This window comes from Panthera tigris, chromosome A1 (assembly GCF_018350195.1).
Source record: "Panthera tigris isolate Pti1 chromosome A1, P.tigris_Pti1_mat1.1, whole genome shotgun sequence".
Lineage (NCBI taxonomy): Eukaryota > Metazoa > Chordata > Mammalia > Carnivora > Felidae > Panthera > Panthera tigris.
Window position 1 is genome coordinate 83,229,479 of NC_056660.1, and position 13,176 is coordinate 83,242,654.

The window sequence follows — 13,176 nt, forward strand, 5'->3', positions numbered from 1 at the left end:
CAGATTTAAGAAGGCAGAAATTTTATGAAAAAATAATGCAAGCTTTTCTACCTAATGCATGTTGGTTAATTCTAAATTTGGATGAAGAATTCCAATAAAGGTCCTTACTATTGTCTGGAGGTTGTAGAAACCTGAAACCTTGTTACTATGGGTTAGAAGTGATTAATTTGGCCAAATGCTGGTTGTATCACTATTTTTATACATTAATAAAAAATTTGAAAATTTTAGACTATTTTATAGCAGCTACTTATTTGATACTAATAAGAAACTGCATTTGAGTGCCTATAGCCCATCTATTTCAGTTTTTAACTCTAAACGAAAGGAATTTGGAGCAGCAATTGTTCCTCCCTGTCTGGGAATTCTTAGTATTAGACACTATATATAATTTGATAAATAACTTTCCCAACTGCATAGCTCTTGTAAAATCTTATTAGTAGAGACTATGGAAAATTATATTTTAGATACATTACTTAAAAGGATAGTCATTCTAAAAACATGTTTAAATAAATATTTTTGGTTCAAGATAGAGTAATCTTTAAAAATCTTTAGAATAGGGGCATCTAGGTGGATCAGTTGGTTAAGCATCCAACTGTTGGTTTTGGTTCAGGTCATGATCTCATGGCTTCATGAGTTCGAGCCCCATGTCAGGTTCTGTGCTGGCAGTGCAGAGCCTGCTTGGAATTCTCTGTCTCTCCCTCTCCATGCCCTTCCCCCACCCACACTGTATCTGTCTCTCTCAAAATAAATACACAAACATGAAATATCTTTGGAATAAAAAAAGCATATTTTATTTTATTTTATTTTATTTTATTTTATTTTATTTCATTTCATTTTGTCTCATTTTGTTCTCCATGTTTAGGGTGTTATAAATGGAATCATCAAATGTATCATTATAGTCCAGAAAATTGAGGGATGATACATACAATTTTCAATTACTTTAAAGTATGCATATTGTATTAATTCAGTTTTACTGCAATAAAAATTTTGGAAATTGGTTTTCTGATATTGTTTCTCCAAACACTGCAAGATCTTTATTTAACAGTTATGAACTAATCCAGTGTGTCAAGAGAAAAAAATGATCCATCTGATTCTTCACCAGTTGGACATAGCCCATTATATAATTGTAGACATGCATCCATGTCTGTGTTTTTATGGAACAGGTTCATCAAGGACTCACATACTCCAAATATCCCCCTCCTACCTCCAATCCATCCTGGTGTCAAAGTATGGCCCGTTCCATTTAGATCAACACCATTTAGTTCATTTTTACTCACTTGGTCTCTCTACTTGTCATGCTGCTGCACTTCCCCAATTGACCACTAATGTAACATTTCTAAAATGCATATCTAAACATTCTACTACTGTTTGTAAAACTCTGGGTCACAGAAGGAAAAGAAACTGAAGGAAAAGAAGTGCCTTTTCTGTGGTATCTTGCCCCTGAGAAAGCCTCCTCTGCCCCAGCCTCCCATACTCATCAGAGAGCACATTTAGTCAACATTCAACATAGGGCCCCAGATTCTGACCTCAGTCCCCCTTTTTTGACCAAATTTGTGCATCACAGGTAGAACAGATGTGTCATTGTGAGCTGTGCACTCTCACATGAGCATCAAGGCATATCATATACTGTATGGCACTTGTTTGCATATCAAACTATGCAGGCTCAAATTCCTTGAAAATAGCAACAATGCAGTATTCAGATTTTAATCTCATTTAGCTATTTTGAAATATAATATACTATAAAATATCTATTGAATAATTGAATAAATGAGTGAATATTTGATATCCTGATTATCTCTTCTCTCTCCCTCTCTCTTTCTCTCTCTCTCTTTGCCTAATAAATTACATACTTCAAAACTTGGCTCAGATGTCACTTGAAGCAAAGAATCTCTCCTAAATGGAAGGAAGCTTCCATTCTGAGTTCATATTTTTCCTACAGTTTCTTATACAGTAGGGATGCAAAGCCCATCATTTGGTGGGGCTTTTAACCACTAGATGCCTGCAGTTTTGGACCATGTACACTTAATGTGCATTATCATGGTATAGCAAATTAAGGGATGATACAAAGTAGGAAGAGACAGGATTGTCCCAGTGATAATTAGTCACATTTAAATGAGCATCTTTTATAAGATATTATGTGATTTACACTACCATCAAACAGAACACAAACTAAAAAAGGGAGGAAGACTGACATTTTAACTGCTTGTGTGCGATAATTATATATTTACAGAAAATTAGAATGAATAAGAATGGTACAAACCACATTCACATACCTTTTACCATGACTCAACAATTCTTAACACTTTTTACCTCTTTTTCTTCATCACCTTTCTTCTTCTTTCACTTTAAAATGGATTTTATAGACTCAGATGAACTTTTTTTCTTTAAATATTTTAATTTATGTATTTTTAAGAATATGTAAGTTCTTCTACAGAGTCAGGATGCAGTTCAGTAAATACAACAACTCAACAACTTCAGTAAATATAACATCAATATAAGATAATTATATAATATATTTTGAAAGGAGAAGAATTAGAAAATTTAAGAGTTTTATAGTACAGGCAGGCAATTCTTCAAAAAAATGTAAAAGTGAGATAAGACGCCATGGTATAAAATTCTAAGAAATAAAGTTGACATAAATTTCTGAACTTACAATGTGTAGAGAAGGAAAAACAATAATGTCAAGGTTTTCTACTTTTAAGTTTTGTGAAAGACAGGTTCCACATTCCACATTTTCTTCAGAGCCCCCATAACATCCTTATTTCTTAGACTATAGATCAAAGGGTTGAGCACAGGAGTGAGTATTGTGTAAAAGACAGATACCATCATGTCCTTCTCAGGTGTATGGTAGGACTTGGGGAGCATGTAAGTATAAATGGCAGCCCCATAGAAGAGGATGACCACAGTCATGTGGGAAGAACAAGTGGCAAAGGCCTTCTTTTGGCCTTCTGCTGAGTTCATCCTATGGATGGTGATGAGGATAAAGTAGTAGGATCCTGAAATGACTGTCACAGGAATGAGAAGCATGAGGACACAGCACAAGTACATGAAAATCTCATAGATGGAGGTGTCTGAACAAGACAGTTTCAACACCGCTGGGACTTCACAGAAGAAATGATGGATCTCCCGAGATCTGCAGAAGGGGAAGGTCATGGTGATGGGAGTGAACAAGAAGCCATCCACTGAACCCAGGAACCAGCAACCAGATGCTAGAAGGAGAAACACCCTAGGGTTCATGAGGACTGGGTAACGGAGGGGATGGCAGATGGCTACATAGCGGTCATAGGCCATAGAGGCTAGAAGAAAAAATTCTGAACCTGCTAGTGTCACATAGAGAAACATCTGTATCCCACATTCTGTGGTTGAGATCTTGTTCATACCCATGACTTGGTCCATGAGCATCTTTGGCACAGTAACAGAAATGTACATTATGTCCATGAGAGACAGCTGGCTGATGAAAAAGTACATGGGGGTGTGGAGGTAGGCATCAGAATGTATCAGTAGGATCAGGATGGTGTTTCCAGTCAAGGCCATCAGGAAAGCCACAAAAATCACCAAACAAAGGAGAGCTGGGTGTTTGGATTCATTGAAGATTCCTACCAGGATGAAATCTGACCTCGCAGTGTAGTTAGCCACCCAGTTGGTTTTCTCCATGAGATTTCACTTGGAAAACATAGGAAACCTTTAGGATTAATGAATCACTCATGGGACACCACACACTTAAATGAATGTTTAGTGGGAGAGAGAGAGGAAAAAAAATGATTATGTTGACAGAAAGAAATTCCATGGTCCTATAGATTTGTAGATTAAAATTACCTGTAATTCCATAAATATACCAGAAAACTAATAATACACAAATATGAGTAAAGAGAATTTATAACATATAGTGAGGTTGCATTGTTAAAAGTCATGAGCTTACTTTTTGATACAGTCTCCTTTACCAGTAGCCATGTAAATTTGTTTAGCTATTGCCCTAAACAACACCAAAGATGAATATATATATATATATATATATATATATATATATGTCACTCTTCTAGAATATATATATATATATATATATAATCACTCTTCTAGAATTTTTGTTGTAGATCTCAGAATTTCATTAACCTCTTTTGTCTAAAGATCCAACTGAGATCTTGAATACTCTCCAAGGTGTATTCTGTACAAGAAAATTTTAACATTTTGCAGAGCATAGACATATCAAATCATTGCATTTTACAACTGAAACTGATAGAATATTATAAGTCAATAGTATGCCCCCCTAAAAGAGAACAATCTAAAAAGTAACCATGACACAATTTGGGGAAAAATCTACATGAAATGTTTGAACCCCCTTTTTCCTATAAGAATGAATCACACTGTGAGGCACTGTGATTGTATGGAGTAAGCCACAAATCCTCCAAAACAGGTCATGGTCATCACCAATATACCAATCCCTTAGATAGCCTAGGGACATCATTTTGGAGTCCAGACTCTGAGGCCAGACTGTGGCTGTGGGTCCAGCTTATCCTCTACACCCTATTGCTCCATCTGCTCTACATACAGAAAAAGATGATAAGTATAATGTCTTGCCTTATGTATAGTTAGGAGTAAATGATGAAGTGCTTAGAATATTACTAGTTACAGATTAATAAGCATATAGTATATAGTGTTAGTTTAAATGATTAACTATAGTAATAATTATGCAGAATCTATGTAGGAGATGGGTGTTACTATTATCATTTGATAATATAAGATCCATTTTGTCAGTTCACCAGTTTAATAACTATCTATGCATTTAAGAATTTGATTTGATCATCTTTTTAGTCCTAGACAACTAGTGTGTGTATATACGCATATATGTATTATACACATTCTTATTATGTATGCATATAATTATTTGATATAAATATATAAACTTTAAATGATATATAGGGGCTCCTGGATGGCTTGGTCAGTTAAGTGTCTGAATTTTGATTTCAACTCAGGTCATGATTTCACAGTTCATCAGATTGAGTCCTGCGTTGGGCTCCACACTATCAGCACGAAGCCTGCTCGAGATTTTCTCTCTCCCTCTCTCTCTGCTTCTCTCTCTCAAAGTAAATAAATAAAAGAACTTAAAAAATGAAAATATGTATATATTTCTTATCTTAACCCTGATTAAGCAGAGTTTTATGTAAAAATCCATCCAATTTGTATCTAGTACATGTTTTTCCAAGTTGAAATTCATCTCCTTAAAGTTTCTACCATTTGCTTTAAATTTCAGAGGACAAGAAATAGGATTTAGAGGGGCATTGCCATTTTTCAGAGAAGAGTTTACTTTTTTTCCCAAATGCTACCTACTTTAATGCACAAAGCAATTAATTGTTCATGAAACTGACATGCAGAGAGGAAAACTGAACAACACTAAGATATTTCTGACTTCAATTTACTGTTTCTTCTCCTATCTTGCTGCTCATAGCCAGCCTCTCTATCAGACACTGAGGATGAATGAAAACCTCATTAAACTTAGCTAAAATTAATGGAGGTCATAGTCAGTCTGTTCAGAAACTAAAATAGAAATGTGATTTACAACAGAATTCTAAAAAATCTATAAAATAAGTAAAACAATGAACACAAAATACATCTGACCTTTATTAAGAGAATAAGTATTACCTTCTTTTACACTTTCTCTTATTAAATTTAAATCTATACAACTTTTTAATTTCTGACATATTAAGTGTCAAAGTTCAAAATCCCTTCAAAGAGGAAGGAAATATTGGCTCCTTTTTCTGGGAAGTGTTTAGAGGCAGTTATGATATCTGGATATTTCAGGAAGTATTTCCAAGTTTCAAATGAATTTTATAGTTGTGTAAAAATTCTAAAGCTAATTAAAAATAAGATGTTAAAGCAGTTGAGAACACGGAAAATGATTTTGTTTTCTTAATAAAAATATACAACAAAATTTTGACACATAGCATCAAAAAATATAGTCTTTCTATGATATCCCACCCTCACTGATAGATGATATCTGAGCATTCTGAAAAATAAAAAACAACAGTCTGGTAAACTACAAAACACACCTGCTGACAAAGTCTGTATTTGTGGTCAAAATAAAGTGAGGACCAGCATAGGGAGCAACAAATGTGAAGAACTTGAGGCTGCTTGCTGGGTGAATGGAGGGAGACAAGAAGGTTACCAGGGAGAGGGGGTCACTGGGAAATTTCTGCTGCACTTTTGTACTGTGGGTCACTGAACAGCCCACCTGGGATACCAGACACAAAAGGGAACATGGTCTGTACCGTGCATGGCAACTGGCCCCTCTGTTCTTTGTTACTCTTCTCTAATATAATTCCTTAAGTTTAATGTAAACAACTTAGTATATATTAACACAGAAAATTATTGACAGTGGTGGTGGATTAATATCAAACCTTTATTTGAAGCTCACAGCATCCTAGAAATTGTTCTAATGCTTTATTATATTTTATCTTTCCCAAGTCCCTATGAAGTACATATTCATCTTATTTTCTCCTTTTACACATTAAAGAATTCAGATTTTGAGGATCTGCTTAACACCACACAACTACACTGAGTGAAAACTAATGTCTCAGACCAATTTGAGCCCACAGGTTGTAACTATGCCTCAGATTTTGGGAGGAGGTAGTCTTCTTTCCATAGTATAGATAACTTGGGTATTAGGGCACCCATTGTCAGTTTCATTAGAAAATATAAATATGGTTGAGATATTTCTTTCTACTAGTTTCTAACCCAGAAATGATGCCCGCTCAAAGTAAAATCAGTAGCTCTTCTGTAGAATTTCAGTCTCAGGAGAAAAAAATGCATTAGCCAATCATATAGCAAAACTGTATCTTCTTCTGGCCACAAGTAATTGGAAAGCAAAAACCCACTTTTTTCAAATGTGCTATACAAAAATATTCAAGAGAAAAGTACATTTTTTTTCTACTTACAAATAGATAAAAAAAAATTTAGGACATTTATTCAGCAACCAATGGAAAATATCAGAAACAGAGGAACAAATCAAGATAGCTAGAAAATAATCACCCTTTTTGCACTTGTAGATCTGTTTGTCTGGTTGAATCCACCATCAGATGATATAGCCAGTCTCATGCAGATGGACTAATGGAGTGTGACCAGGTTAAGTGTACAGAGAGAGGTAGGAGATCTTTACTATGCCCATTAAGCAGGTGGATGATTTCCTTTCAATAAATCCCCTCTGAGACTATAAAGAAGAATGCAATTATAAGAGCTAAAAAAAAAAAAAAAAAGCTAATAGATATCCCGGTTGCGCTAACCTGATACTTTTTTTCTGTTTTAAGTCTTTTATTGTTAATGTCAATACATATCAAAATCTTAAAGACCGCTAATACTACTCAAAAATCACATCACTAATGAATCCTCAGCTATGACATATATGAGATAGTTTTCATGTAGCCTTTTAATTTTAGAAAATAAATATTTCATGTAAGTGTAAATATATATATGTATATATATAAGTAAGTGTATATATATATAAGTGTATATATATATGTAAGTGTAAATATATATATATATAAGTGTATATATCTGGAAAAAGAACAACAACAACAACAAAAGCCCAAAACCAGCAGAAGGGAAATAATATAGATTAGAGCAGAAATAAATGATACTGAAAAAAAAAAAAGAACAGTAAAACAGATCAATGAAAGTAGCAGCTGTTTCTTTAAACAAATGAACAAAATTGATAAGCCCCTAGCCAGATTTATCAAAAAGAAAAAGGGAAAGACCAATAAGTAAAATCACAAATAGGAGAGAAGAGATCACAAACAGTGCAGAAATGTAACCAACAGTAAAAGAATACTATGAACAGTTATATGCCAAAAATTGGGCAATCTTGAAGAAATGGATACATTTTAAGAAACATTAAAAAACAAAACTTAAATAGGAAGAAATTAAAAACATGAAAAGACCCATAACCAGCAAAGAAATTGAATCAGCTATCAAAAAAATCTCCAGGGTCGGATGCCTTACCAGTGAAATTCTACCAAACTTTTAAAGAAGAGTTAATACCTATTATTTTTAAGCTGTTGTAAAAAAAATAGAAATGGCAGGAAAATGTACAAACTCATTCTATGAAGCCAGAATTACCACGATTCCAAAACCAAAGACCCCAGTATAAAGACTTACAGACCAATTTTGCTGATGAACATGGATGCAAAAAATATCAACAAGATACTAGCAATTCAAATCTGACAAACATTAAAAGAATTATTCACCACAATCAGGTGGGGTTTATTCCTAGGATTCAGGGCCAGTTAAAAATCTGCAAATCAATTTACATGATAAATCACATTAATAAAATAAATAATAAGAACGACATGATCCTCTCAATAAATAAAGAAAAAGCATTTGAAAAGCTACAGCATAATATCTTGGAATAAAAAAAAAAAACTCGAGAAAGTAAGGATAGGAGGAAAATACCTCATCATCATAAAGGCCATACATGAAAGACCCACAGTTAATATGTTCTTCAACGGGAAAAACAGAGCTTTCCCAAGGTCAGGAACATAATAGGGATGTCTATTCTCACAATTGTGTTCAACATAGTATATAGAAAGTCCTAGCCACAGCAATAATACAACAAAAACATATAAAAGACATCCAAATAGGCAAAGAATAAGTCAAATATTCACTCTTCACAGATGACATAATACTCTATGTGGAAAACCCAAAAGACTCCACCAATAAAAACCTGCTAGAACTGACACATGAATTTATCAAAGTCACAGAATAGAGAATCAAAGTACAGAAATCAGTTGTACTTCTATACACCAATAATGAGACACCAGAAGGAGAAATCAAGGAATCAATCCCATTTATAATTGCACCAAACATATAAAATAAGTAGAAATAATCGTCACCAAAGAGGTAAAGGATCTGAACTCTGAAAAAAAAAAATAGACATTTTTCCAAACAAGGGGTAGAAATGTCCAACAAACTCCTGAAACTCCTAAAAACATCCTCAACATTACTAATCATCAGAGAAATGTAAGTCAAAATCTCAGAGATACCACCTGACGCTTGTCAGAATGGGTAGAATCAAAAAGACAGGAAATAACAAATGTTAGCAAGGATGTGGAGTAAAAGGAACCCTCTATGGGTAAAATAGATAATGGGGACTGAAAGCAAACTTATTTTGATGATCACTGATAACTGGATAAAACTGTTGAATCATTCTATTGTACACTTTAATATAGCACTGTATATTAATTATATCTTAATAAGAAAATATACAGGAAATGTAGAAATAATCAATATTAATATCTATTTATTGAAAACATTTCAAAATATAAAATTGAAGGCAATCAATATGTTGCAAATGATTAGTCCAACATCATTTACCAAAAATCATGCCACATATCATTACATTTGGAAAACTATATCAATAGCAATTGATGTACAAAAAGGATACACATAAACTATAATGAAAGTGCTCTAGTAGAGAACAATGAAAAGATAGATCACCTGGGGCTATATACACCTCCAATGCATAAATATTCTTAAGAGTAAAATAAATAATATCTTTGACTATATTATCTACGTTGTCTTTTTCCTCCATGACTTATTCATTCCATAACTGGAAGGTTGTATCCCCCACTCCTCTTAATCCATTTTCCCATTTCCCAAACCATCTCCTTTCTGGAAATCATCAGTTTGTTCTCTGTACTTTTAGGTTGTATGATGACAGTATGACTATTGTGGTGACAATAATATGGACAGAGAATTTGTTTAAATCTCTTTTAATGTTTATTTATTTTAAGGGAGAGAGACAGAGTGAGAGAGTGCATGAGCTGGGAGGGACAGAAAGAGAGGAAGTCACAGAATCCAAAGCAGGCTCCAAGGTCCAAGCTGCCAGAAGATAGCCCAACGACGGGCTCACACTCAGGTGAAATCATGACTTGAACCCCACCCAGTCAGCCACTTAACTGACTGAGCCACCCAGGCGCCCCATGGATGGAGAATGTGAATAACTATGTTGTACATTTGAAACTGAGGTAGCATTGTGTCAACTACACTCAAATATTTAAAAAGTTAGAAATAAAAAAAGGAAACAAACCCAACAAAAGAAAAACAATTGGTTTTGCTAAATTTGAGACATGTTTTGTGCTATATTAATTGTGTATTTTTATTCATCTTTGAATTAATTTATAATAAATTACATTAAATAAAATTATTCATGTTTAGCTGATCTGAAATATATGTCTTCCTTCCTTTTTCCCCAGATTTATGGATATTTATTTCACTAAGCATATTATCCTCCATGTTTGGTCATGTTTTTGCAAATTGAAATATTTTATTCTCTTTTAAGGCTGCAAATTATTCCATTATTTAAATATTTATTATATCTATCGTATCTATTATATCTATCTATCTATCTATCATCTATTTACCTACCTATTTATCTATTATCTATCTATCATCTATCTATCATCTACCTATTAGCTGTCTATTTCATATTTTCTATAACCATTCATCAACGGATACTTAGGTTTTTTCATATCTTGGTTAAAGTGAATAATGCCGCAAAGAACACTGGAATGCAAATATCTCTTCAGGGGAAAAATTTTATTTCCCTTGGCCACATACACACAAGTGGAATTGCAAGATAAAGTGGTAATTCTATTTTTAAATTTAGAAAAAAAAAATGTTTTTATTTTTTTTTACATCCCCACTAACAAAAGTACAAGTAATCTCTTTTCTCCACATCTTTGCCAGAACTTGTTATCATTTGACTTTTTATAATCAACAACCTAAAAGGTGTCAGAAAATATTTTACTGTGGTTTTGATAAGCATTTCTATGATAATTAGTGATGTTGAGCATTTTTTCATATACCTGTTGGCCATCTGTAAGTCTTCCCTTGTGAAAAAAAAAATGTCAATTCAAGCCTTATAGCCATTTGTAATTGGGTTTTTATTTTTTTGTTACTACTGATTTGTATAAACTATATGTAAACTCTACAGTAAATGTATACAATAGTAATCACTTATCGGATATATGTTTATAAATATTTTCTTCCATTCCATACATTGCCTTTTCATTTTGTTGATTATTTCTTTTGCTGTGCAGAATATTTTTAGATTGATATCATCCCAATTACATTTTTGTAAACATTTTCTTGTCTATACTTTTGAGTCAAATAAAAAGCAAAAAACAAAACAAAACAAAAAAATCATATTGCCACTGTAAAGGAGTTAACTTATTTTTTTAGGATTTAAGTCTTGTATATTTTTCAATTTTTTATTCATATTTTCATTAGTTAACATATAGTGTAATATTGATTGCAGGAGTAGAATTCAGTGACTCAAAACTTACATACAACACCCAGTGGTCATCATAGCAAATGTCCTCTTACTCATCACCCATTTAGCCCAACTAACACCCGCCTCACACCATCAACTCTCAATTCTTCTCTATTGTTACGAGTCTCTTATGGTTTGTTTCTGTCTTTTTCCCCCCTTGCCATATGTTCATTTATTTTGTTTATTATATTCCACATAAAAGTGAAATCATCTGATATTTGTCTTTCTCTGACTCAATTATTTTGCTTAGCATAGTACACACTCTAGCTCCACCCACAGTGTTGCAAATGACAAGATTTAAATCTTATTGATGTCTGAGAAGTATTCCATTGTATATTTATATACCACAACTATTTTATCCATTCATCAATCAATGGATTTATGGGTTCTTTCCATAGTTTTGCTATTGTTAATGATACTGCAATAAATATCAGCATTCAGGTATCCCTTTTAATTTATATTTTGTATCCTTTGGGTAAATACTTAGTAGTGCAATTACTGGGTCATGGGTAGTTCTACTGTTAACTTTTTGAGGAACCTACATACTGTTTTCCAGAATGGCCGCACCAGTTTGTATTCCCACCAACAATGTAAGAGGATTACAGTTTCTCTGCATCTGCTGCCAATACCTGAGAGGTGTGAGGTGGCATCTCATCCTGGTTTTGATTTGTATTTCCCTGATGATGAGTTATGTTGAATATCTTTTCATGTGCCTGTTAGCCACATGGATTTCTTCTTTGTAAAAATGTCTATTAATGTCTTCTGCTCATTTCTTCACCAGATTATTTATTTTATTTGTGGTGAGTTTGATAAATTCTTTATAGATATTGGATACTAACCTTTTATCAGATATGTCAAATTCAAATATCTTCTCCCATTCCATTGACTGCCTTTTAGTTTGGTTGATAGTTTCCTTCGCTATGCAGAAACTTTTTAACTTGATAAGGTTCCAGTAGTTCATTTATGCTTTTGTTTCCCTTGCCACCAGCAGCATGCCCAGTAAGAAGTTGCTATGGCCAAGGTCAAAGAGGTTACTGTCCGTGTTCTCTTCTAGGATATTGAAGGTTTTTCCTGCCTCACGTTTAAGTCTTTAATCCATTTTGAATTTATTTTGGTATATAGTGTAAGAAAGTGGTGAAGTTTTATTCTTCTGTATATGGCTGTCCAGTTTTTCCAATACCATTTGTTAAAGAGATTGTCTTTTTTTCCATTGGATATTCTTTCCTGCTTTGTTGAAGATTAGTTGGTCATACATTTGTGGGTCCACTTCTGGATTTTCTATTCCATTCCATCAATTTATGTGTCAGTTTTGTGCCAGTACTATACTGTCTTAATGACTACAGTTTGGAAATATAGCTTGAATTCTGGAATAGTAATACCTCCGGGTTTGCTTTTCTTTTTCAAGATTGCTTTGTATAGTTGAAATCTTTTTCAGTTCCATACAAATTTTAGGAGTGTTTGTTGCTGCTCTGTGAAAAATCCTGGTGATAGGAATTGTATTGAATGCGTTGATTGGGTAGTATAGACATTTTCACAATGTTTGTTCTTCCAATCCATGAGCATGGAATATTTTTCCATTTCTTTGTGTCTTTAATTTCTTTCATATATGTTCTATAGTTTACAGAATACAAATCTTTTACTTCTTGGTTGGGTTGCTCCAGATTTCTTATTGTTTTCAGTGCAATTGTAAATGGGATAGACTCCTTGATTTATTTTTCTGCTGCTTCATTATTGGTGTATAAAAATGAAAATGATGTCTGTACTTTGATTTTATATACTGTTACCATGACAAATTCATGTAATAGCTGTAGCAATTTTTTCACGGAGTCTTTCGGGTTTTCTACGCAGAGTATCATGTC

General features: G+C 33.3%; 1 protein-coding gene across 1 annotated transcript; it reads right to left on the minus strand.

The window, feature by feature from the left end:
* Window positions 1-2,694: 2,694 nt before the first annotated feature.
* LOC102951612 (olfactory receptor 2T4-like) lies at window positions 2,695-3,651 on the minus strand. Its single transcript, XM_007092936.1, has one exon. The coding sequence runs from the start codon at window positions 3,649-3,651 to the stop codon at window positions 2,695-2,697; it is 957 nt and encodes a 318-aa protein (XP_007092998.1).
* Between the last annotated feature and the right edge of the window lie 9,525 nt (window positions 3,652-13,176).